Source organism: Manis pentadactyla, chromosome 9 (genome assembly GCF_030020395.1).
Source record: "Manis pentadactyla isolate mManPen7 chromosome 9, mManPen7.hap1, whole genome shotgun sequence".
NCBI classification, from domain to species: Eukaryota; Metazoa; Chordata; class Mammalia; order Pholidota; family Manidae; genus Manis; species Manis pentadactyla.
Window position 1 is genome coordinate 11,723,968 of NC_080027.1, and position 21,686 is coordinate 11,745,653.

Sequence of the window (21,686 nt, forward strand, 5' to 3'; positions counted from 1 at the left end):
TCAGGGAAGGCCTCTGTGATGAGGCAATTACTAAGCAAAGATTGCAAGGAAGTGAGGCAGGTATTGCAGGAAACCATTTCAGGTAGAGGGAATGGCAAGTGCAAAGGCCCTGAGGTGGGATGGTGTGTTGATATGTTTAAGGAACAACAAGGAGGCCAGTGTGACTGGAGCCTAGGGAGTAAGGGGGAGAAGCCTCCTGATGAGGTTGGAGAGGCAGCCAGATGGAGCTGGACCATGTAAGCCATGGGATTCACTGCATATGAACAGGGAGGCCATTTCTGAGTTTTGAGCAGAGGAGTGCCCAGATCTAACTTTAGTTTTAGAGGCATGCCCCTGGATGTGTACTTGGAAAGTGGATAGCATAGGGGCCACTGGTTAGAAGGCCATGGAGAGATGGTCCTAGTGAGAGGGGATAGTGGCTTAGCCCAGGGCTATGTTGCCAAGAGGAGGGGGAAGTGCTTAGAATTTGTATGCATTTTAAAGGTGGTGCCGACATGATGGAAGTGGGATTTGGAGAGTGGGGGGTGAGCCACTGACTATAGTGTTTAATTTTATGTGTCAATTTGACTGGGCCATGGTGGGGCCTAAGTATTTGCTTCAACGATTCTAGGTGTGTCTGTGAGGCTGTTTCTGGATAAGCTTAGCATTTGAACTGGTAGACCCAGTAAAGCAGATTGCCCTCCCCACTATGGGTGGGCCTCATCCAATCAGTCAAAGGCCTGAAGAGAACAAAAAGGCAGAGTGAGAATTTTCTCTCACTGCCCAACTGTGTTCAAGCTGGGACACAGGTTTCTTCCAGCCTTTGGACTTGGACTCAGACCTGGACTGAAGCTTACACCATCAGCATTCCTGAGTCTCCAGTTTGCCAGCTGCTAACTTCTCAGGTTCCATAACTGCATGAACCAAGTTTTATAATAAATCTCTTCGGTTCTGTTTCCCTGGAGAACACTGACCACTGAGGTTTCTGGTCCCCACTTTGGAGTTTCAGGCTGGATCGGAAGGCCAGGAGGACAGTTTGGGGCATGTCAAGGCTGGGATCCCTATTGGACATTGAGGTGTGGGCAGTTGGATGGAGGAGTCTGGAACTGGGGGGGGTGTCGGGGGAGCTATGTGACCTTGGGCAACTTTCTGTTTCCTGTAACGGGTTTACATTTAGTTGGGAAGCCGTTCTGCCCCCATGTGATTCCAGAGAAGCCAACTCAGACCTGTCCAGTGGAAGCCTTGTGCTTCTTGTCACAGTGACTGGTCCAGAGATGAGCATGTGGACACAGACACGCTTTCCCTGTGGACTTCAGGGTAAAGCACTGGGAACTGCTGCAGCTCCAGGTGGAGACAATGAGGAAAGAATGGATCTGACAGAGAGAGCAAGAGAGAGAGAGAGAAAGGAGAGGGAGAGGTCACAGACCCTAGGGATGGCTTTGAGCCCCTGATCATGTACCTGAAGACATGCCTGTGTCTGGACTTTTCAGTTAGGTGTATCAATAAATTTCCTTCCCCCTCAAACTAGTTTGGGTTTTCTGTTAATTGAAACAAAGAGAGCTGTACCTTAAAAACCATCCAATCCTTTCATTTTCCAGATAAAAAAGGTAAAACCTGGAGAAGGGAAAGGGCAACCAGTGAGTGAATGGGTAATCGAGCCTGTTGAACAGACCAACCAAAGTCTCCAGTCCATGTCCCTGAAGGTCCAGGATTCCTGGCTGGGATCAGGCTGCCCCAGCCGCCACTCCAGGAGCGGAGTCTCCCTTGCACAGTGACTCAGAAGTCTAGCCAGGGAGTGTCCCCTGCCAGGGACTCTGCTGGCCGCAGGGAGCCCACGGGGCAGACTCCGGCTCACTTAACCTCCTCACCAGTCCCTGGGGCCCGTTCTGCTATGAGAAGGTGGAGTGATGGACGTTGGGAACGGCGGAGGGTTCCATCCTGCCAGCTGACTCTGGTCTGGACATTTACTGCAAGCACACTAACTAGCAATTGCCTGCTGTTCTGTGGAGGCAGCAGCTCTCAAGCAAAGGTGGAGAGGTGGGATGCTTGGCTCCGGGGCGGGAGGGAGAACCGGAGTAGGGAGCGGTTGGGGACAGCTTGGGAGGGACGTTCAACACGAGGTGAATCCTACTCCCACCTGCCATAGGGGCAGGAGCAGGGGCCCTGGCCTCTGCCAGCTTCCTCGGCACCCATCCCTATAACCTGTCCACCCCCAGCTGTCAGGGTTAAAGCCTTTCCTGGGAAGGGAAGGGCTGAGTACCCCACCCTCTGGGAGCTGCTGGGTGGGGCCATGTGACCTGGATGGAAGAAAGGAGACAGAATGTGGAGCTGCCCCAAGGACACGGCGGGCGGGCCTGACAGGTGAGCCGGGGGTGGACTACAGAGCACTGGGCCCAGGCCCAAATCACTGAGCCACCCACTCAGGCCTGCCCATCCCCCTTGGCCTTGTTACTCTCGTCTCAAAAACGGGAACACAGTCTATCTGTATACTTCCCAGTGGGTCGCTGCATCCTCCATGTGGGAGATGTCCCAGGGATATTTCTCTGCTACCCCTGTCCCCTGCATTGAAAACCCTGTGATGGCCCCCGGTGCTCCTCAGGTAGAGTGCCAGCCTGGGTCCTTTGAGCCCTGTCCTTGTCTACCTGTCTGTCCTTGCCACCTCCATTCCCTCCCACTTCTGCCCCCCGGAAACAGATCTGCACCTGGATCTCTGCCCATTCCAGCTGCTTCTCATCACCATGCCTTTGCATGTGCTGTTCCTTCTGCCTGGCATGCCCCTCCCAGCTCCTCTGTTGGGGTGAGCCACCCTCTGCTCTGCTGTGAGTGCTCAGGAAGCCCTCCCCGATGCCCACCCCCAACGAGCTCGTTGGGCCCCTCTCTGGCACATCTGCTCCTTGTGCCAGCTCCCGGGGTGCTGGCTCCTTTCTGAGGCTGTCACTATGGGGGACTTGGCAGGGCTGGTTGTGTCATCCTCTCTAAAATCTCCCCTGAGCAGGGCTCCGAGTGAGCTAACTGTTGGTTGAATTGGCTGCTTTTGCCTGGGGCTCAGAGAAGAAACACAAGGCTTGGGAGAGGGCAGGGGGCAAGGAGGGTTCAAGGACAGCCACGGTGCAGGTGGGTCCGCCCATTCCCGCCCTGCTCTAACGGGAGGCCCCAGAGCGGCAGTCTGGTCTGCGGCTGGGCCCGCTCGCTTGGATCCTGTGGCCCAGAGTCCTGCCAAGGCCCAGCGGGCCAAGGTGAGCTGAGGACACGGGGCTCTGAGTGCCAGGCTCTCCGAGGTTCTCACTGAGCTGGCCCATCTGCGGGCTGACCCTGGGCACAGCGCATGTGTGCCTTAGCCCATTTCATCCCCAAGACGCCTTAAGCCAGGTGCTATTATTAGCGCCCTCGTTCCCCAGAGGAGGCTGCTAATGCTCAGGGGGGTCACGCAGGTAGAACATCCTGGAGCTGGATACTGTGAACCGATGGCTAACTTCCCCAAGTGTTTCATGTGTGCAAACTTGGGCAATGCAAGAACCCTGGGAAGAGGGACAGTTACTACTCTTACTGAACAGATAAGGAAACCAAGACACAGAGAGGTTAAGTGACTTGCCCAAGGCCACCCTGTAAGACAGTTTCAGGGCAGGGGCTTGGGCCCCAAGTTTGACACCCAGGCCTGGGCCTGCCCTGGCCCTGCTGACTGCCTGGACACACTGAGTTTGATGCCACAAGGGGCTGTGGGCACCCTATGTGGGCAGAGTTCTGGGCTGGGAGGCAGGAGCTCTGGGCAAAGGCCCCAGCTTTGCCTCCAGTTTGCTGTGGGAGCCTTAGTTTCCTCATCTGTAAAATGAGCCGCCTGCACCCACTGGGCTCTGAGGGCTCTCCCAGCCAAGCTGGCTGTCTAGGCTCTGAGAGTTGCCTTGGGACGCAGTGTGCCCACTCACCTGGATGCTGTCCTTATTAGTGCCACTGAGTGGTCCCATTTCCCTTACAGGATATTTTATTCCACCTGCTTGCAGTCTCCTCCCATCGAAGGGCTGCAGTCCGCAGGAAGTTGGGGAAGACGTCCAAACACACCCAGAGCAGCCCTGGCTCAGGAATCAGGCCTCCTGCTTAATTGGTCTGGTTGAGCCACCCCGGTGAGCACTTACTCCACTCTGCTTTGGAGCAGAGCAGCCAACCAGCTGTCCGCCTCCCTCTCCAGCAGGACTGTGAGCTCCTCAAAGGCAGCGGTTGCGTGGAAAGAGCAGAGCTTGATAAGCAGCGAGCCTGTGGTGGAGGAGGGGAGCACAGAGGGCTGGGCAGGGAGGTTTTAGGGCAAGGTGTGGAGGAGTGTGCGTGCCACTTCTGCTCACGTTCTGATGGTGACAGCTTGGCCGCACGGCCACACTTGACTGCAAGGAAGGCTGGGAAATGTCTTCTAGCTGGGATGTCAAGATTTGGTTGAACACCCAGCCGGTCTCTGCCAGGAGAATCACATAAACACACTGTTAATTTCCTGTAGTAACAATTTCCCTAACTCCATGGCTTAAAACAACAGAAATTTATTCTCTCATGGTTCTGGAGGCCAAAAGTCTGAAATCGAGGTGCAAACAGGGCTGTGCTCTTGCTGGAGGTTCCAGGGGAGAACCTTCCTGCCTCTTCCAGCTACTGGTGGCTGTCAGTAGTCCTAGGCTTCCTGAGCTTGTGACCACATCCCTCCAATCTCTGGGTCCTTTCTTTTGTGTGTCTCTTTTATAAGGATACCTCTCATTGGATACCCACCCAGCCAATAATCCAAGATTATTTCCTCATCTCAAAATCCTTAACTTAATTATATCAGCAAAGATCTTTTTTCCAAATCAGGTAAAATTCTACAGGTTCTGGGGGATTAGAACATGGACATATCTGTTTAGAGGCCACCTTTCAACCCACTAGCAGGATCACCTGGACGCCTTCACATGGCGGCTGGCTTCTAAGAGGGTGGAAACAGAAGCTGCAAAGTCTCTTAAGGCCTAGGCCCCAAAGTCCTAGAACATTATTTCTACTGTATTCTATTGGTCAGAGCAGGTCACAGGGCCCACCCAGATTCAAGGGGAGGGAAAACAGAATATGCCTCTTTTGGGTGTGTGGCAGCAGCACAGCGCAAGAGGGCGTGCACCGTGCGTGGGATGGTTGCTACACCTTGGAAAAAACCGTCAGAGCATGTGTGTGTTCTGGTGAAGGTCTCTGCCAAGGGCCGGGGAGATGTGCTCCCTGCTGATGGGGTTGCTGATGAGGCTGAGGCAGAATCATCTGTCTGGGAGGGGCCCCCAGACCTGTGAGCTGCAGGGCCAGCTCAGCCAACAAGTCACTGGGTGACCAACTCCTTGGGCTGGTACTTTGTTCACCCAACAACAACCTATTGAGTTCTTACTCTGTGCCAGCCCTGAGTGAGGCACTGGGTCCTAGTGGTGTGCAAGCCAGGTCCATGGAACCTTCCGTCTTGTGGATGACAAAAGCTCATAACTGGACAAACTGATCACAGAGTGTGACAAGTGGGAGAACAGCAAGGAGTTGGGCTGGAAAATCCCTGGGGACCAAGGGGCCAAGATGAGTTTTGAGGGCAGGGACCTCCTCCCTCACAGGCCAGCCCCACGCAGAGCACCCATGGTGGCTCCAAGGCTGGGGGATGGCAGTGACACTAAAGCAGGGTCCTCTGCCACCATTCTGACTGTGATATGACGGCAAAATAGGCCTTCATTATGCTAAGCCACTGGTGTAGGGGTTGCTCATTACAGCCACAAGCCTATCGTGACCCATTCAGTGTCATCAATGCATGCTTTCCTCAGGGACCAGAAACTTGGAGAGGGCAGGGTAATTCTCCTGCCCCATTCTGGACCTCAGTTTCCCTCTCTGGGCATTCAAGAGGGTTTTTCAGAGTGGTGGACTCACACTGTGTACCCTGGCATCCCAGACTACCCTAGGGGCTACTGCAGAGGTGGGCTGAGCATTTAAAGTTGTGACTAATCAGACTGGAAGCTTCTGGTCAGCTCCCACAGTCCAGGTTCCAAGACAGGCATGCCAGTCTCTGACAGTAGCTGTGTGGGACAAACTTTTCCCAGAAGTCCTCTTGTTCTGCAATGGCCCTGCCAGGGTTCTGGGCTCTAGGGAAATAGGCAACTTGCCCTCTATCCATGGGACTCTCATTTACTCCCACCCCCAGAACAGACCCTGCACCAGGATGCCTGTTGCTGCTCCCCTCCCTCACCTTTGACCTCAGATCTGCTTGAGCTGGAAGAGCCCCAGGGACTCCACACCAAGCACAGATGTCTCCTGCAGAGCTCAGGCTATTTGGGCACAGACCCTCCCCTCTGTGTGGCCCTGGGTGAACCCCTTGCCCTTTCTGTGCCTCAGAGTGGGCCCTGTCTCCTGGGAGTGAGCACAAAGGCCAGGCACTGGTGAGAGTCAGGTCCTCTGGAGCTGGCTGGTGTCAGCAGAGGGCAAGATGGAAATTCCTGGGGACTGAGGTCAAGAGAAGTGGCAGGAAAGACCCAGCTTCCTGGGGATCTGCCCCTGGTGCCCCTGCCCCACTGTTCTGGGATGCTCGGGCCCAGCTGGGGGCTGTGATGGGCCTGGAAGCAAGTTAGTCACTAGGCCAACTGTGTTATTCAGCTCAGCAACCTTTATTTCTGTGTTCAACCCCAGTGTTGGGAACTGGGTAGGAGTGGGGCGGGAGATGCCAAAGACAATAATCCCGTCCCCCAGGCCTCAGTTTCCCCTTCCGTCACATGGGGAGAGAAGACTTCCCCTGCTTTCGTCACTGGGATACTGTGAGGCTGGAAGCCACAGTATATGGGCCGGGTCTTAAATATATACAGCCACAGAGTGCTAGCACTGAGGACTGCCATGCAGGGTCCTTGCCCGGGGGGTGGGCTCACCATCTGTGAGGGACACCCATGCCCTGCCCAGCACAGGCGGCTGGTGAGAAGGGTGGGTGGGGCATGGCCCGCGGCCAGGCACTGCGCCCGTCTCTCAGCATGGGCCTGGCTTCACGGAGTTCTGTCCTGGAAGCTACCGCCTGGTCTTGTGTTGGGCCAGGGGCGACAAGTCGGTCGACACGCCCCCTTCTGGGCATGTTTCTAGACCCTCATACATGTCACCATCCAGGGGTATCCCTATGCCCAGAGGGCAGAATCCACTAGGAGAAAGAGCTGAGGTCCCCTCTTTTCACGGTCCCCTTGGCGCTGTTGCTATGAGCTAGTATGGAGTTGGAGGGTCAGAACCCTGGAACAATCACAGGGCCCTTGAATGAGCTGGTGGCAGGGGCCTCAGCAGACCAAGTAAAGAAGGCAGGAACAGTCGATGTAAAGGAGGCCGCACCATCCACAGTCCAGAAGAGCCCCCAAGGGATAGGTCAGTGGACATGGCTGTCTCATCTGGGTGCAGCAGGCGCCACCGTCGCTTCCAGCCCTTATCTGGTGGTGCCCAGAGGGAGCTCCGGGGAGGCTGGCCGGCTCAGGGTCACACTGGGGAAGCTGGAGACAAAGTTCTCCCACCTTCTCCTTACCTGCTGGAAGATAGGAAGGGAGAGATCAGCGCCCAGGGGCCCAGGGCTGAGTTGCGGGCTTCAGGTGTTGTTCCACCTCTAGCCACGAGGTGGCGGTAGACCCAAGAAACGATGCATCAGTCCCTGGCAATCCTTCCTCTAAAAGGAAGGAGGGAGGGGCCAGGAGCCAGCAGTTCCCACCAAGGGGCTCCTGATACCCCCTTTCCTGGGGGAGAGGAAGGCAAGATGTAACCCTGGGAAGCTGTACTAGCTGATCTCCTTGCTTCCAGCAAAATCTAACCACTCAACACACTGCCAGATAAATCATCTTAAAACAGCTCTGACCTTATCACCCACTTACTCTAAAACCCTCCATGACTCCCCAGTACCTATAGGATAGATCCCAGACGCCTTCAGAACCCTCTGAAATATGGTTCTTGCATACCTCCCTGTCCAGCCTCATCTCCAGACAGCTCTGTTGTCCTAGTCCTTGCCCCTTATGCTTTTACCTCTTGGTCTCTCTCTCTGGAGTCCCCACCTTCCCCTGTAGTTCTCCTCCACCAGTCAGCCCTCAGCCAGACCTGCTGATACTGCTTCAGCCATCGCCGGTTGCCTCCTTGCTGAGCTTGGATCAGCTGCTCCGTGTCCCCCAAGGCCCCTGGTATCTGCTCCTGATGGGGGGTGTCCAGCCCTTCTGGGCCTCTGTCTGAGGACCTGGACTTCTCTTGCCCCTGTCTGAGGCTTAGTGCCCGGCGCAGTCGTCCCTCCGAGGGCTTCTCCCAGGGCTCCTGGAGCTTGCCATAGGAGGGCCGTGGTCCTCGCAAGGACTGGCTGCGTAGCCCAGTCCCCATGGTTCTGGAGGCTGAAGGCACCTGACTGCCCCAGCCCCTCATCAAGCCACTGGCCTCTGAGATGGCCTGGCTCCTCCAGCCATCTGACGGGAGCTCACTTCAGGGCAAAGGTTGGTGCTGTTGAGGTGGCCCTCATAAACCAAAGGGCATGCCACAGGGGCCAAGCATCCCTGAGTCACCCTCACTACTGCTTCTCCACATTCTAGGGTGTGGGCCTCTCTCCTTCCTCCTCCTCCTCCAGGGACCCTTCTCTGACCACCCACCCATGAAGAGCTTGGCCTCCCCTGAACTCCTGCAGCCCTGGCTGTCTAAATCCATTCCACTGACACAGAGAACAGATGGCTCAACATCAAAACAATGACGGGCTTTTAAGAAACAGAACAGCTCCAACCTAGGGATAGTCAAATTCAGAGACAGAAAGTAGCCTGGTGGTTGCTAGGGAGAATAGCAAGTTGTTTAATGGCTAGAGAGCTTCAGTTTTGCAAGATGAAGTTCTAGAGATTGGTAGCCTACCAGTGTGAATGTATGTAACACTACTGAATTTTACATACAAATGGCTAAGATGATGAATTTTATGTTTATGTGTATTTTACTACAATTGGAAGTTTAGAAAAAGGAAGAAAAAACAAACAGGAAAGCTCTAAGCTAAGAGGTGGGAGGCTTGGATTTTTTCCAGGTCTAGCTCTGCTCCCAATCTTCCAGCACCGAATAGGGCTAATAGCTCAGGCTCTGATGGCCAACTGCCTCTGGGTGAACCTCGGCTCTATCACTGCGGCTGTGTGACCTCCGGCATGCTCTCCCCACGGTTTCCTTATCTGTAATGGGACAAATAACTCCAGTAATTGTTGTGAGGATTAAAGATGATAATGCTGTGCCAAGCACAGGGCCTGGTGCAGAGCGGATGCTCAGTAAAAGTGAATTGGTGGTATTTGTTATCTTGGGCAAATCCCTTCCCTTCTCAGTCAATCTTGTCATCTGTAAAATGGGTTGCTGGGCAAAGCAAACGAAATCATGGAAGTGGATGCCTCCAAAAGACAGGCTCCCAGCAGCAGCCCTTTTTCCCAAGACAGGGGAAAGAGAAAGGTACTTCACCTGGGCCAGCAGTTCCTCAGAATTGTAGAATTTGGGATCTTGCATAACTAGTTCACAGTCCTTTTTGTTTTAACCACTATTTTCTGAGCATTTTTACTGGTTCTGCAGCTAATCCCTCCACGTATTTCATTTACATCTCATGATAGTCCTGTGAGGGTCAGTGTTCTCTCTATTTTGTAGATCAGGAAACTGAGGCTTGGAGGGATGAAGCACCCGGCCAGAGAGCATGTCCAGTAGGTGGCAGAAATGGGCTCCTGCTCTGGTCAGGCAGGCTTTAGGGCCCATACTTCTGCTGAGCTGCTGCACAGAGCGCCCCTCTCTGGGCACAGAGAAGTGCTGGCTGCCACTCTTGCCTCACCCCAGACTTCTCCCCAGGCCTGGTCTTGCTCTTTCCTCTTTCTTAGAGTCTTTAGGCCTTCCCTGGGTGAAAGGTCTCTTAATATCTGCCAGGCTCAGCATCCAGCCAGAGGAGCTAAGGCAGGGTCAGTGTGATGAGAAGGGAGAACAGGGACCCTGAGCCGCTGCCCCAGCCTATACCAAAGGTGGACTATAATCTACACCCAGGCCTCTGTATTCCACCCCTGACCCTGGTTAAAAAGCAACAAAGCCATTACACAATCTTCAGTGCCTCACCCGACACAGTCATCTCGAATCCCTTCTCTCTCCAAAGTCTGCTCTGGGAAGAATCTGCTGATTCACAGACTTCATCAGGGTGAATCACTGGCTCTTGCATCAAGCATCTAACTGCCAAATACCCTCTTGCCAAGCATGTAATCTTACAGTAATTCCCCAAATCCATGAGGGACAGGGGGAAAATATGTGTTCTCTTCCTTCCCTCCCCACTGCCTCCCTGCCTTTGTCACCTGGCAAACACTTACCTTTCTAGATGCTGCACCGTGTTGTCTCCCCTGGCAGCCTGCTGGGGTTGGGAGGCAGCGCACCCTCCAGCTCACACCATACACACAGCAGCAGTGATCACACACATATGCCTTTCTGCACCACACGGGATGTCCCTTGAAGGCTAGGACAACGTCTTTTTTATCTCTGTGTCCCCAGGGCATAACACAGTAAATAGCTAGCCTTGAGTGTTAGAGACTATTAATTATCTATTGCTGCATAACAAATTATCCGAAAACGTCGTGGCTTAAAGCAATGCTATGTATGATTTCATAGTTTTTGTGAGTCAAGGGTCCAGGTATGGCTTAGCTGGGGCCTGTGGCGCAGGGTCCCCACAGGCTCCAATCAGGGAGCTGTAGTCACATCAAGAATCTGGAAAGAAAGACAGGTGGAACCTACCTTCTGGGGCTCCCCGAGCCAGGAAGAGGAATCTGATCAAAGTTGGGAGGCACCAGGGATAGAGTGTGCCCTCTGTTCCAGAAGCCTGACTTCTGTGATTGCCTTTCATCCTCACCCTACTCTGGAGCTTAGCCCCATTTTTCCACCCCAATAACAGAAGCTCAGAGAGGTGAATCCACTTGCCTGAGTCAGGAGTGGGTCTGGAATCCAGCCCCCTAGAGTCGAGCCAGCAAACAGAGTCCTCAGCAAATGTGTGTACCACCCTCTGTGAGCTCAGGCCTGGATCTTTGGGCACCTGTAGGATGACCAGAGCTATAAACCTAATGGTTAACATCACCAGAATTTTCTTTGAAAACATAATGCCCACAGAGTGAGGAGAGGGGTTGTACAGATAAACATATTTAATTTAAAATGGTCTGTGTATGTTTCAACTGATTTAATTTCTCTCTTTGCCTGAGTAGCTCTTATAATACAGTACATTTTGGGAGAACTAGTTCTTTTACTTTAGAACAGTGGTACCAGATGTATCCAGTTTTGGTTTTCATCTCCCCACAGGAGGCTAGAATGCCAGGCAGTCAGGTTCAATGCCAGACTTTGGTCACTTTAATCACTTGGATAAATCGAACAAAGGTAATGATAAGTAATAATAATGCTATTGATTATCAAAGCTCCTGTATCCCAGGTACTCACTCTGTGCCAGGTATTATGCTTAGGGCTTCCTGTATGTAGTCCCAACATCCCTCAAAGGAATCAGAGGAGTTTTATTTTCAGTTTACAGACAAAGCAATTGAGATCAGTAAGTGCAGAGTCCAAGGGCTGTCAATACAGGTACTCTTGCATTTTTTCGAATATGCAAGACCTGCTGACTATGGATGGTGGGCCTGTCCCTTCCCTGTGGGAGCCTATTTCCTCTGTAAAATGAGGCTGAGTGGGTTTAGCCAGGGTACTCCAAACGCCTCCTGTTAAAAAACACCAATTGCTAGGTCCTATCACAAGCTCCCTGCACAGATGGGTCTGAGAAGCTGTCTGTAAAATCATGTTCCAGACAATCTGTATCTTGTGGGAATCTTCAAAACATAACTGCTCGAGGTCCTTCTGCCTCTGAGGTCTGTGATCTTAGGACTCAAATTTCAAATCAAAGCCGTTCCTTTGAAATCTAGATTCTGCACATTCTTGCCAGGCAGCCAGTGGAGCAGAATCAACACAGCCTGGGGATCAGGGTCCAGTCCTGCCTCTGCACTTGACCAGCCATGTGATTCAGAGAAAAGTTATTTCCTTTCTTTCAGCCTCAGTGTCCATACCTGCAAATGGATACGGTATCCCTGCCTAGGATGTTGGAAGAACGAGAATGGACAGGAGGATCTTATCCTCTTCTGCCTCAACCTGCGGGCAGCAGCCGTGGTGTGGACCTGCTAGGCCAAGGCCCACCCTGCAAGCAGAAGGTCTGATCATCTTGCAGAGATCCCATGATGGGATGGGCTCCATGGGCCCAGTGGACTGAAAAAAACAAGCAGGAGGAGGCTGAAAACACAGGATGGGGTCCTGGGGGTGGGAGGCTATGGGGTGAAAAGGGGCCGGAGACCACACAAGGAAAACATTGGGATTTAGCAATCCCACATACACACCCAAAACTGTTTTTGGGTAGCCATGGCAAGGGCCCAGGGCAGCCTCACACAGTTGTTCGATTTCTGTGCTGCACAAATGTTCCTGGCTGAAGGTACGAGCTGGTACTGCAATCCAACCCATGCTTTGCCAGCTCAGTTGCATGCTGGCATGACTCCACTGCTGCCCTAAGAAGGGTCTCAGCATCAGGAGGCCACCCAAAGGGGCATCTCATCCTCAGTGTCACAAGGCACAGCTTGGGCTAGAGGCAGCTGTGTATGGGCATACCTGCAAGAGCCTGGGTGGAGTGGCCCAGACTGGAGGGCCTTGTGGGGAGGGAAACATATCCTGAACCACCCTGAACATTCTGTGTCACTTAGAAAAATAGAATGCACAACTGCAACCTGTGGCAAAGGGCTGTTTTGTCATTCTTCTGTCAGTGAATGGGCATATTCACCACTGGCCTGGAACTGTGCCCTGTCTTTCCAACACTAAGGGTTTAACCCTGAGGTCTCACCAGCAGTCAGGCTATCTAAGGCTCCAGATACCAGAAGTTGGTTCATTTTTTTTTTAATGTAACTTTCATCATCCCAGTATGGGGGTCTGGGGCATGTAGGTTGTCCTTGTGAGATCCTCAGGGCAAGGCCAGCCATCTGAACTGTAAACACAAAGGGATGGGCTATTTCTGGACTCATGGTGATCTGCAGTTTGAGGGCTCTGTGGTTTTGTCTGGGAGTCTCAATGCACCTGCATGTTTCTGTTTATCCAAGACTCCTTAGTCCTAACTGCTCCTGGCTCCCCAACAGCCTCCTCTCAGACTGTACTTCCTGACCCCCTCCATGCCTTGATCCATCATGCCTCCCTGACTTTGGGCTGTGTATGGGATTCCTTTGACCAATATATTCATCTGATAAGCTTCAATTTACCATTCTATCATTTATCTATCTATCTATCTATCTATCTATCTATCTATCTATCTATCTATCAATCATCATTCTATCTATCCATCTCCCTATCTATTGACTTAGCCAAGGCATTGCCCCCTCTGGAAGCTCTCCAAGGCCCCTCTCATGGGGAAAGGGACCCCTCCTTGGAGTCCCATAGCACTCTGGCAATTATCTCTAGTACAGCACTTCCGTTTTGAAATCTAGTACTTTGATGTCTATGTCCCCCACTGGTCTGGGAGCAGCCTGGGGACAGGAAAGCAGCTCCTTTTTACTGCCTCTCTGCATAGGGTGCTGCTGAGATGGTTGCAGAGTGTCTGTCTCCTGTCTCCCACCACCGCATCCTCTTTCTGGTAAAGATCAGGGCATTGTCAAAGTCTCCTTCTCCCTCACTTTTCCCTTCCCCTTAAATGCGGTGCCCCGTGGGCCCCACTTGGCCTCTGGAGCAGTCCCATTCCCCACTAAATGTGGGCTGATGACTCCCATTCCTTCATTTGCCAACCATTTAAACATCTACTGTGTGCCAGACTCAACTCTTGTAGAGGTAACATTCAAATGTGAGGAGTGGATGTGAGTAGAGAAGATAAACAAAAATCAAGAACTTTCCAGAAAGTGATCAATAAGAAGCAATAAGACAAACTCCCAGCCCAACAAGAGCCCATGAGCTGCTTAGCAGCCCCTCCTTCCCTCCCCTGAACCACACCCTCCCAACAGAAATCTGCTGCCTGTGCTCTATACACTGGAGTTAGACTAGCCAGCCTTCCACAGGCTGGTCTCAGCCTATCTGTCCCACATCACTCTCCCCTGCATCCTCCTAGAAACTCAGCCAAGTTTCTCAAGTTTCCGTGCCTGAAGAATCAGTTGAGGCTTGTTAAAAAAAATAAATAAATAACAGGATTCTTGGGCCCCACCCCAGATTTACTGAATTCTTACTGAATCATAATCCAGAGGCCAGGGTCCAGGAATCTCTTTTGTTTTTTTAAAGAGCCCCGGGGAATTCTTACCACCAGGGCAGTCTGGGTAACAATTTCTCTTGGTCTCTTAGTGGGTCTCAACACTGACCAACATTACAACTCTTTGGACAGCTTCTAAAACTAGCAATGCAGTGCATGGGATCCCATTCCCCATAAATAGACTTAAATGGTATTCTGCTGGTGATTCTAAGATCTCTGGGTTGGTGGTTAATATGCATAGGACCCAGGGGCAGGGCTCAGGAATCTATGTTGCCTAATAGCACCCTGTCCCAAGGAGATTTCATCACTAGTGGCATAGAGGCTTACACTGAGAAATGCTTTTTCTAGCCATGTTAGACTCCCCATCCAGACCTTTGCCTGAGCAGTTTTCTCTGTCTGGGATAGAACACCCAACTTTGTCCTACTGGGGAACTCAACCTAAGGGTGGGAAAGAGCCTGGATAGAGAGGTGTCTTGTTTCCTAATCTAACTTGAAATAGATAATTTGTATGTCTGAGCTAACTGTTCAAAATCAATTTTTCTTTTGTTCACAGCAGTCCATTTCCTAGTTCTCAATTAAATTAGTCCTTCAGTCCTCAACCTGGTGGTGTTGACATGGGAGTCTCCTGAACCTGGGTGAAGCCACCGGTCCTTTGTTCTAGATCCAAGAGTTCAGAGACCAGCCAGGACTGAGCCAACATGTCACAGCCTCTGTAGCATGGCCAGGCCTAGAGCATGACCTTGCCCTGTCTGAGGGATGCAGGGACCCAATCTTACATGTACAAAGCAGAGAAGATAAGATATAGGCAGGAAGGACTGAAGTCTTAAGGTAGACGCACTAGAAGAGTAGATACAGGCAGACTCAGTGTCCATCAAGTCCAACCCCTTTTATGAGGACATTCAGTCCAGAGAGGGAGGGGACCTGTCCAAGGTCATACAACTTTAACTCCTGCTGTATGAAGAAAGTTGTGAGGAAGAAAGGGTCCTTGGACTTGGAATTCTTAATAGAAAGTGAACTCTATGATGTGATGGTGGAGGCTGTCTTTTTCACCGTTTCCAGCATAGCTCCAGGCCCATAGTTGTTGCTCAATTGCATGAATATGTGAATCTGGAGAATTGGGATTTTAATCCTTATTCTGCTACTAAAATAGTTGTGTTGTATTGATCCAGGTTGGAATTCTGCCAGACAGGTGGAAAGAAGGACAAGGAAGTTGGACAGACACAACGGAGTTAGAATAGAGTTGTAGTATCTCTCTATGCTCAATAAGCAATTCCTAGTTAATAAAATGTTCTCGTAGACCTTGATCCTCCCAACTGTCTGGAAGCAGGTTTTTTTTTTCCTCCGTGCCCTAATTACCATCTGATGTACTGTATATCTTATTTGTTTATCGTCTGTTAGGCAGAAATTTTGGGTTGTTTTGGTCATTCCCGTACTCCGGTTGGCACAGAGTCCAGTTTAGGAAGCTTTCCATTCAACCAAGCCTTCCAAACCCTCTAGGTCCTGAGTGACCTCAGGATTTGCATATTAGGAAACTGAGGCTTAGAGGTGAGGTTGCTTGTCAAAGGTCACCCCAGAGGCAGACTCCTCACCACCTGCAGATCACCACCAACTACATCTGCTAGGGACACAATCACGTACACCCCGGCGGCACAAGCGCCATCTCCTTCCTTCTGCTCTCGCAAACGCTTTCCTCCGACCTCTTCTCTACCAGACTCGCTGGTCTCTGCGTCTAAGCCGGATCCCAGAGCCCCCGTGCGGTCTGTTATGCTTGCGGCTTTGGTAGACACGTGCTAGTCTGGTGAATGAATCGCACGTCCCCACCTCCGCAGACAGCCAACCACAGCGTGTCGGAGCCGGCCACTTCCGCCTATTGCGGGCCACTGCCGCGGCTGAGCGGCCCACGTGGGGCTCTAAAGGCAAGGGAGTAGGCGGTGGTGCGCCAGGGGCGGGCTCTCCCAGCCTCGCCACTAATCCAGGGACCCGCCGGGGACGCGCGGGGCGGGGCTGACGTGGGGCGCCAAGGCTTAAACGTGACGGGCAGAGGGCCTTAGGGAGGAGTCTTGAGCCAGGGAGCGCTGAGTGACGGAGAATACTGTCCAATAAAAGGAGGGGTTGGGCTGCCTGAGCCAATAGAAAGTCTGAAGGGCGGCCGAGACCGCAGCAAGTTCGGTTGCGCGGAGACCTCAGCTGTTCCCTGTCAGCGCCAGTCGCCGCGGCAGAGGCGGTGGCTACGACTTGCGGCGGCGGAGAGGAGGTGAGTGCTGGCGGCGCTGCGCACCTTCCTCTTCCCGCGGCGGGTCGGAGCGGGTGGGCGTGCACTGGCGCCGCGGCGGGGGACCCTTATGTAAGGATCGCGCGCGCCAAGGCGGCGCGGGCTTCACGAGTGACGGCTGGAGACGGCGGCGGGCGGTGCGCGACGCGACGTGCGCCGCCTCTCCCCTCCCCTCCCCTCCGCCCTTCCCCCTCGCGCGGGGACTGCCGGCGCGGACCCGCCCCCTCTCTCCTGGACCCCACGCCTAGTCCCGGCTCCGCAGCCCTGCAGAAGTCCTCAGGTGCGGGCGCAGCCGGGCCTCTTCAGCCCCGCGCCCCTGTGGCCGCTGGCGGCCTTATTCCTGCTCTCGGGCCCGTTTTGCAGATGTAGAAACTGACGCACGGAGCCCTGAAATGCCTCGCGCGGGGTCCCTGAGGGTTCGCACCCGTCTGTCAGAATCGGGAGCCCAAGTTTTCCCCAGCCATCTGGAAGCTCAGCTCTGAAGAAAGCCGTGGCGTGTAAGGCGAGGGTTTCCCGTGTTCAGAGTGCCGGCTGTCCGCCTCCTGTAGGATCTTCCTCGTAACCCGTTGGGGTATTCTCCGTTCCACTGCGTTCTAGATGAAGAAACAGTGATTCGTCCGAGGCTGCTCAGATAGGACGAGGTGGGGCTGGACCCAGCCCATTATTATCACAGCTTTAAACAGTTTGCAAAGTGCACTCGGCCGGGGGCAGTGAGGAGCAGCAGGCGCTCCGGGAAGTGCCCTCCTGGGCACGGAGTCAGAAGCCCTGGCATTGAGGACCTGCCGTGCAGGTTCCTTCCAGCGTGCCTTTCTTTGTGTACTTTGAGTGAGTTGTTTCACCTCTGGGCAGCTCTTCCCTCATCTCACAAATGTTGGGGTTAGACCAGGTCCCTAGGTCCCTGGTAGCTTTGAAATTCTTAAAAATCTGGTTGTTCATTGCGAGAGGTGGCCCGGGCTCATTATCCCCATTCTGCAGCTGAGAAAACCGTGGCCCCGAGATGTGCTGATGTCTGCCAGGTCACAACTAGAGCCTGGTGAGTCTTTACCAAGAAGTCTTTGTCGTCCCTGTTGCTCCCTTCCCACTGCTGCCGGCAACCCGGGCTTGGCTTCCCACGTCACCCTTCCCCTGCCTTGTGATGCAGATTCTTATGCTGGCTGTGGATGTGCTCAGCATTTCTATCCACTGGCAGCTGTGGCTTTTCTGTTCGCCTGCTCTTCATCTTAACTCTTGAACTCTTAATCACATTCTTTTGCACATCTATCATGTTCAGAGCCCTAAACTGGGTGCTGGGAGAAGACACGGGAGATGTGGTTAATTCTTGACCTAGAACTGCCCACGAACTGATGGGGGGAGAGAAAAAGAAATGGAACCTAAGCAGCAAGTCAGCCTGGCGCACATGTTTGTAGAGGGCCTGTATGGGTGAGGTATGGCCCCGAGGAGGACGTGGAAGAGGAAGTTTAGGAAGCAAATCGGGGCCAAGCACACACTAAGGCCACAGAGAGGAGAAACGGACTGGCTGGGGGCTGGTCAGGGACAGACTGGGAATGACTTTGTAGAGAGGTGAGTTGTGAGCCTCTTTTGGTTCCACTGGAACCAGCAGTGAAGAAGCAGTGATGGGACTTGAGCGACAGGTTTTATTACAGAGAAGACTGAGAGTTTTAAGCGGCTAGAACGTGCAAGAGGAAGGCTGAGGAAGGTGGAAGGAGAATGTGGGGGAAATAGCGCCTCCCAGGTGGGTGTGAGCAGTTTGGTTGGTCGCTGCAAGGAGGCCTGTAGGGGATGTATTAGGCATGGGCACTTGCTGAGGTTCAGGTAGGGCTGAACTGATTGGGCCAAAAGGCACCAGGGCATGCGGTTGAGCTCTGAGGGCCAGGCAGAGTGTTCTAGGGAGCAACTTGTGAGCAGACATCTTGTGTTTCTTAGTCCTTGCTCTGCCCTGCAGGAAGGGTCTTTGTTCCCTATAATTGCTCAATATCTATTTGTTGAATTGAATTAGTTTGCCATCACAGGTTCCACTATTTGTCCCAAAGTCCCCTTTGCACCCTATCTCTACTCAACCTGATTCAGCTTGATTGACCCTCTCTGTGCCAGTCCTCACCTCCAGGATCAGCTCTCAGGGAGGTTTGTCCTGGTGGCTGTGGCCTCATTGGCCCCTCCTGCCTTTGATGTGCCAATACAGGCTTGCGCCTTTGTTTGGTCCTGCTCCTTGCTTTCTCCTTGTCTCACTTCCAGTATCCCAGTACCCTGGGTGCTGTGCTTGGGGCCTGTCTGCCCCACACTGCTCACAAAGGCTTTGGGACCAAGGTGGGGCTGGACCACCAAGTCACAGTTCTCTGTGTCCCTCTTCCCTGGGTCCCCAGAGTCCCTAACACAGTGCCGGAACAAGTAGGTGCTTGACTAATGTTTTGGATGAATCAGTAGAAAATGGCTCAAATTGGAAATCTGTGGGAAGGGTGGAAGCCAGGGAGCTGGGATAGGATTCACGTTTGGGGCTGCAGAGATGACTGTCATGTCAGTGAAGCTTGCAGGGAGGCCCAGGCAGGCCCCACACTGTCCATCTCTCTCTCTAGCACATGGGCTGGATGCCTCCCCCAGGGACACATTTTCCTTGAGGATTCACATGGGCCTTCTCTGTGGCTGCCTCACTGAAGCATCTTACCCTGTTCCAGATGGGCCCCTACTCCCCACACCCAGAAAGTGGGCCTGTTTGGGGACTTCTCATCCAGAGACATCCTTCACAGAAGTGGGGTCTGCTTACTCGGAAACCTCACTTGGGCCTGATTGGCCATCCCCTCCCCTCTTTGTCTTCGCTGCTTCTCGTCTTAGCTGTGGGTACTTCACCAAACTGCTAAGGGAATAGGACCTGAGAGTGGAAGAGTGGAAAATGAGGAAAAGAACAAACCATTTCCTCTTACCTGTTGAATGAAAAATCCCATCCCACCTATTGGGCTTGTTCTTCCATTTAACCCCCCAGGCATACTCTTCTGCCTCAGCCCTCATATGACACTCTTCACTCTTGCCCCCAAACTCACTTCCTAGTGTCCCTCCTCCACTCTTGTTCCTGGTGACCTTGTTTCCTGCAGGGTTTTCACTCTTACCTTGTCCTGTCAAAATTAAATTTCTCTTCAAGACTCAGGCTTTCCTGCATTAAGTTTTACCAGATCTGTGCAGTTGGATGTGGGTTCTCTCTTTCAGTAATAATAATGATAAATAATGGCTTACTGTTGTAGTCAAAGCCAACCTTTATTGAGCTCTTACTTTGGGGTGGCAGGGACCTTGCTAGGCCTCTTGCTTACCTCTCTTATCCCATTTGATTATCATAACAGCCCTATAGCAAAGCTTCTGTTAGATCCTTGTTTATAGGTCTGCCCTCGGCTGTCAGGCTCACAGTGTCTTCTTGGGTCCCTCTCATGTATTATCCTGTTTTTTTACTCTATATTAGCCAGTCCCCAGCAACTTGCTTTTTGGCACTTGTACCTTCTGGCATGTACCTTATGCAAGGTTTGTGCTCAGTAAATATTTTATTGAGTTGAGTGCCCCAAACATTCATTTTCAGTCTTGACATAATGTACCAAGGCAACTGGTTTTTGCAGAACATGAATTCAGTTTATTTGATGACTTGTTGATGTCTCTGTTTTTCTTTTTATTGACCAGTGGCTAGAGCTGAGTGATAGGTGTGGCCTTTCAAAAACAAGCTTTCTCTAAACTCCAAAAAGTCGTCATACACCACCAACTGTGGGCTTCTGTGGTCTGAACATGGGGTGTACTCTTACATACATGTGTATGAGGGCTCTCTGCAGGAAAGGATCTGAGGAAATAGGGAAATAGGAGACATATCAGCTCTCAGGTCATGTAAGATAGTTCTTAAATGGTGTCACGTTGCATAGTGAGATAGGAAGCAGGCTCAGAGAATCCGAGGAGAGGTATAGCTCCTGAGGGATTAGAGACAGCACTGCAGAGAAAGAAGGCTGGGGCTGGGTGGGATGGACAAGAGTAAAAAGTGCTTCAGATAAAACAGTAAGTTTCTAGAACTTCTTGCTTCTATGTAGCCGGTGCCAGAAAGGGTTTTACTTAAATATTTCTTACTACACATGTCACTCACGTCTGAGTTTGTCCTCTGTACCAGGTACAGTGCCAGTGTGTTGTGTGTGTTACCTCGTTGGAACCCTATGAAAGGGGTGTTGTTCTTACTCCCATTTCACAGATGAGGAAACAGGCTTTCAGTGTCGGTGGGAGTAGGGGGAAGAGCCCAGGAAGCTAAACAACAGAGCCCTGGGTACTCTTGGCTCTGTGCTGTTCTGGGGCTCCCCCCTGCCCCCAGATTCTTCTGAGGCGGAGGCAAAGTAACAGTTCTTCTCTGGGTTCTAAATCTATGCTCATGCTACTCCTGGGTTCTCTGGAGAGGGCCTGGAGAAACTAGGATGACACTTCTTTTTTCTTTTACTTTAGATAGCACCTGCCTTCTGAGAGCTGACAAAGACTGAGGGTAAGTCCTGTGCCTGAATCCAGGTCAGTGGGATGTGCGTGTGGGTCTCCTGCAGGAGCAGCTGTAAATGTTAGCTGTCCTGGCATGCCAGTTAATCAAGCTCAGTAAGTAAAAAGGGCCAAGCTCTGATTTTTGGGAAATGTAAGCAGTCCTTGTCTATTCCAGGTCTTTCTTGGTTTTCTTGTTTTCCACAGGAAGGTGACATCTGGCTCCCTGCTGGCCCCAGTTGGCAGCTGACCAGCCTCAGTGGGAGACCCTAGTTCTAGGAGAGTGTGGTTTGGAAAGCCGGTCAGGGCAGGGTGGCGAGGCTCGTCAGGGCCACAAGAAGCATCCTCAGGGCTGGGCAGCCTCTGAGAAGACCCCTTGAGTCAACTCGTAGAGCAGGCCACTGGGCACAGGAGGCGGCTGTGTCAGCTGGTGTTGAAACACTTGGAGCATTGATCCTCAGGCTGTGGGATCACATGACAAGGGGGCGGAGGTGGCACTGTCCCTTCTCCCTCTCACACTGTGCTCAGGCAGCACTGCCCTGTATCACCTGCTGCTTTTAAGGTTTCCTCTCACACAGGCTCCCCCTGATTGCATTGATCCGCATGCATCTCGGCCTGAATCCCACAGCCCTCTGGACTGGGGTCTGCCTGGTGGTCCAGTTCTGTTTTCGGCTGTAGTCCTGTGGGCATCCTAGCCAGACATGGTCCTCGCTGTCTGTCTAGCATCCTGCCTGCATT

The 21,686-nt window shown here is 52.5% G+C and overlaps 2 protein-coding genes across 4 annotated transcripts in view; one reads left to right on the top strand and one right to left on the bottom strand.

The window, feature by feature from the left end:
- Positions 1–6,563: 6,563 nt before the first annotated feature.
- C9H11orf86 (chromosome 9 C11orf86 homolog) lies at positions 6,564–8,680 on the bottom strand. 2 transcript variants are annotated; one of them, XM_036930704.2, is made up of 2 exons: positions 8,047–8,680; positions 6,564–7,486 (listed from the first exon to the last, which is right to left on the bottom strand). In XM_036930704.2, the coding sequence occupies exons 1-2, from the start codon at positions 8,356–8,358 to the stop codon at positions 7,391–7,393; spliced, it is 408 nt and encodes a 135-aa protein (XP_036786599.1). In that variant the 5' UTR covers positions 8,359–8,680; the 3' UTR covers positions 6,564–7,390. The 2 variants fall into 2 exon arrangements, with proteins under 2 accessions (XP_036786599.1, XP_036786592.1); XM_036930697.2 differs by having other exon boundaries at positions 6,564–7,489; positions 8,047–8,662.
- A 7,673-nt stretch (positions 8,681–16,353) lies between these two features.
- Positions 16,354–21,686, top strand: part of PC (pyruvate carboxylase) — a 98,866-nt gene continuing 93,533 nt past the window's right edge. The window contains exons 1-2 of one of the 2 annotated variants that reach the window (XM_036930445.2): positions 16,354–16,457; positions 20,925–20,961. The gene's annotated coding sequence lies outside the window, so the exon portion shown is untranslated. Of the gene's footprint in view, positions 16,458–16,751; positions 17,509–20,924; positions 20,962–21,686 lie in introns of those variants that run through there. The other variant, XM_036930461.2, reaches the window with a different exon arrangement.

Excerpts from the sequence above, each read along its gene's own strand:
- C9H11orf86 (XM_036930697.2), bottom strand. The coding sequence starts at position 8,358 with ATGAGGGGCTGGGGCAGTCAGGTGCCTTCAGCCTCCAGAACCATGGGG. Across the intron at positions 7,490-8,046 it reads GGCTGAAGCAGTATCAGCAG|CAGGTAAGGAGAAGGTGGGA; the intron begins GTCTGGCTGAGG and ends CCTATCTTCCAG.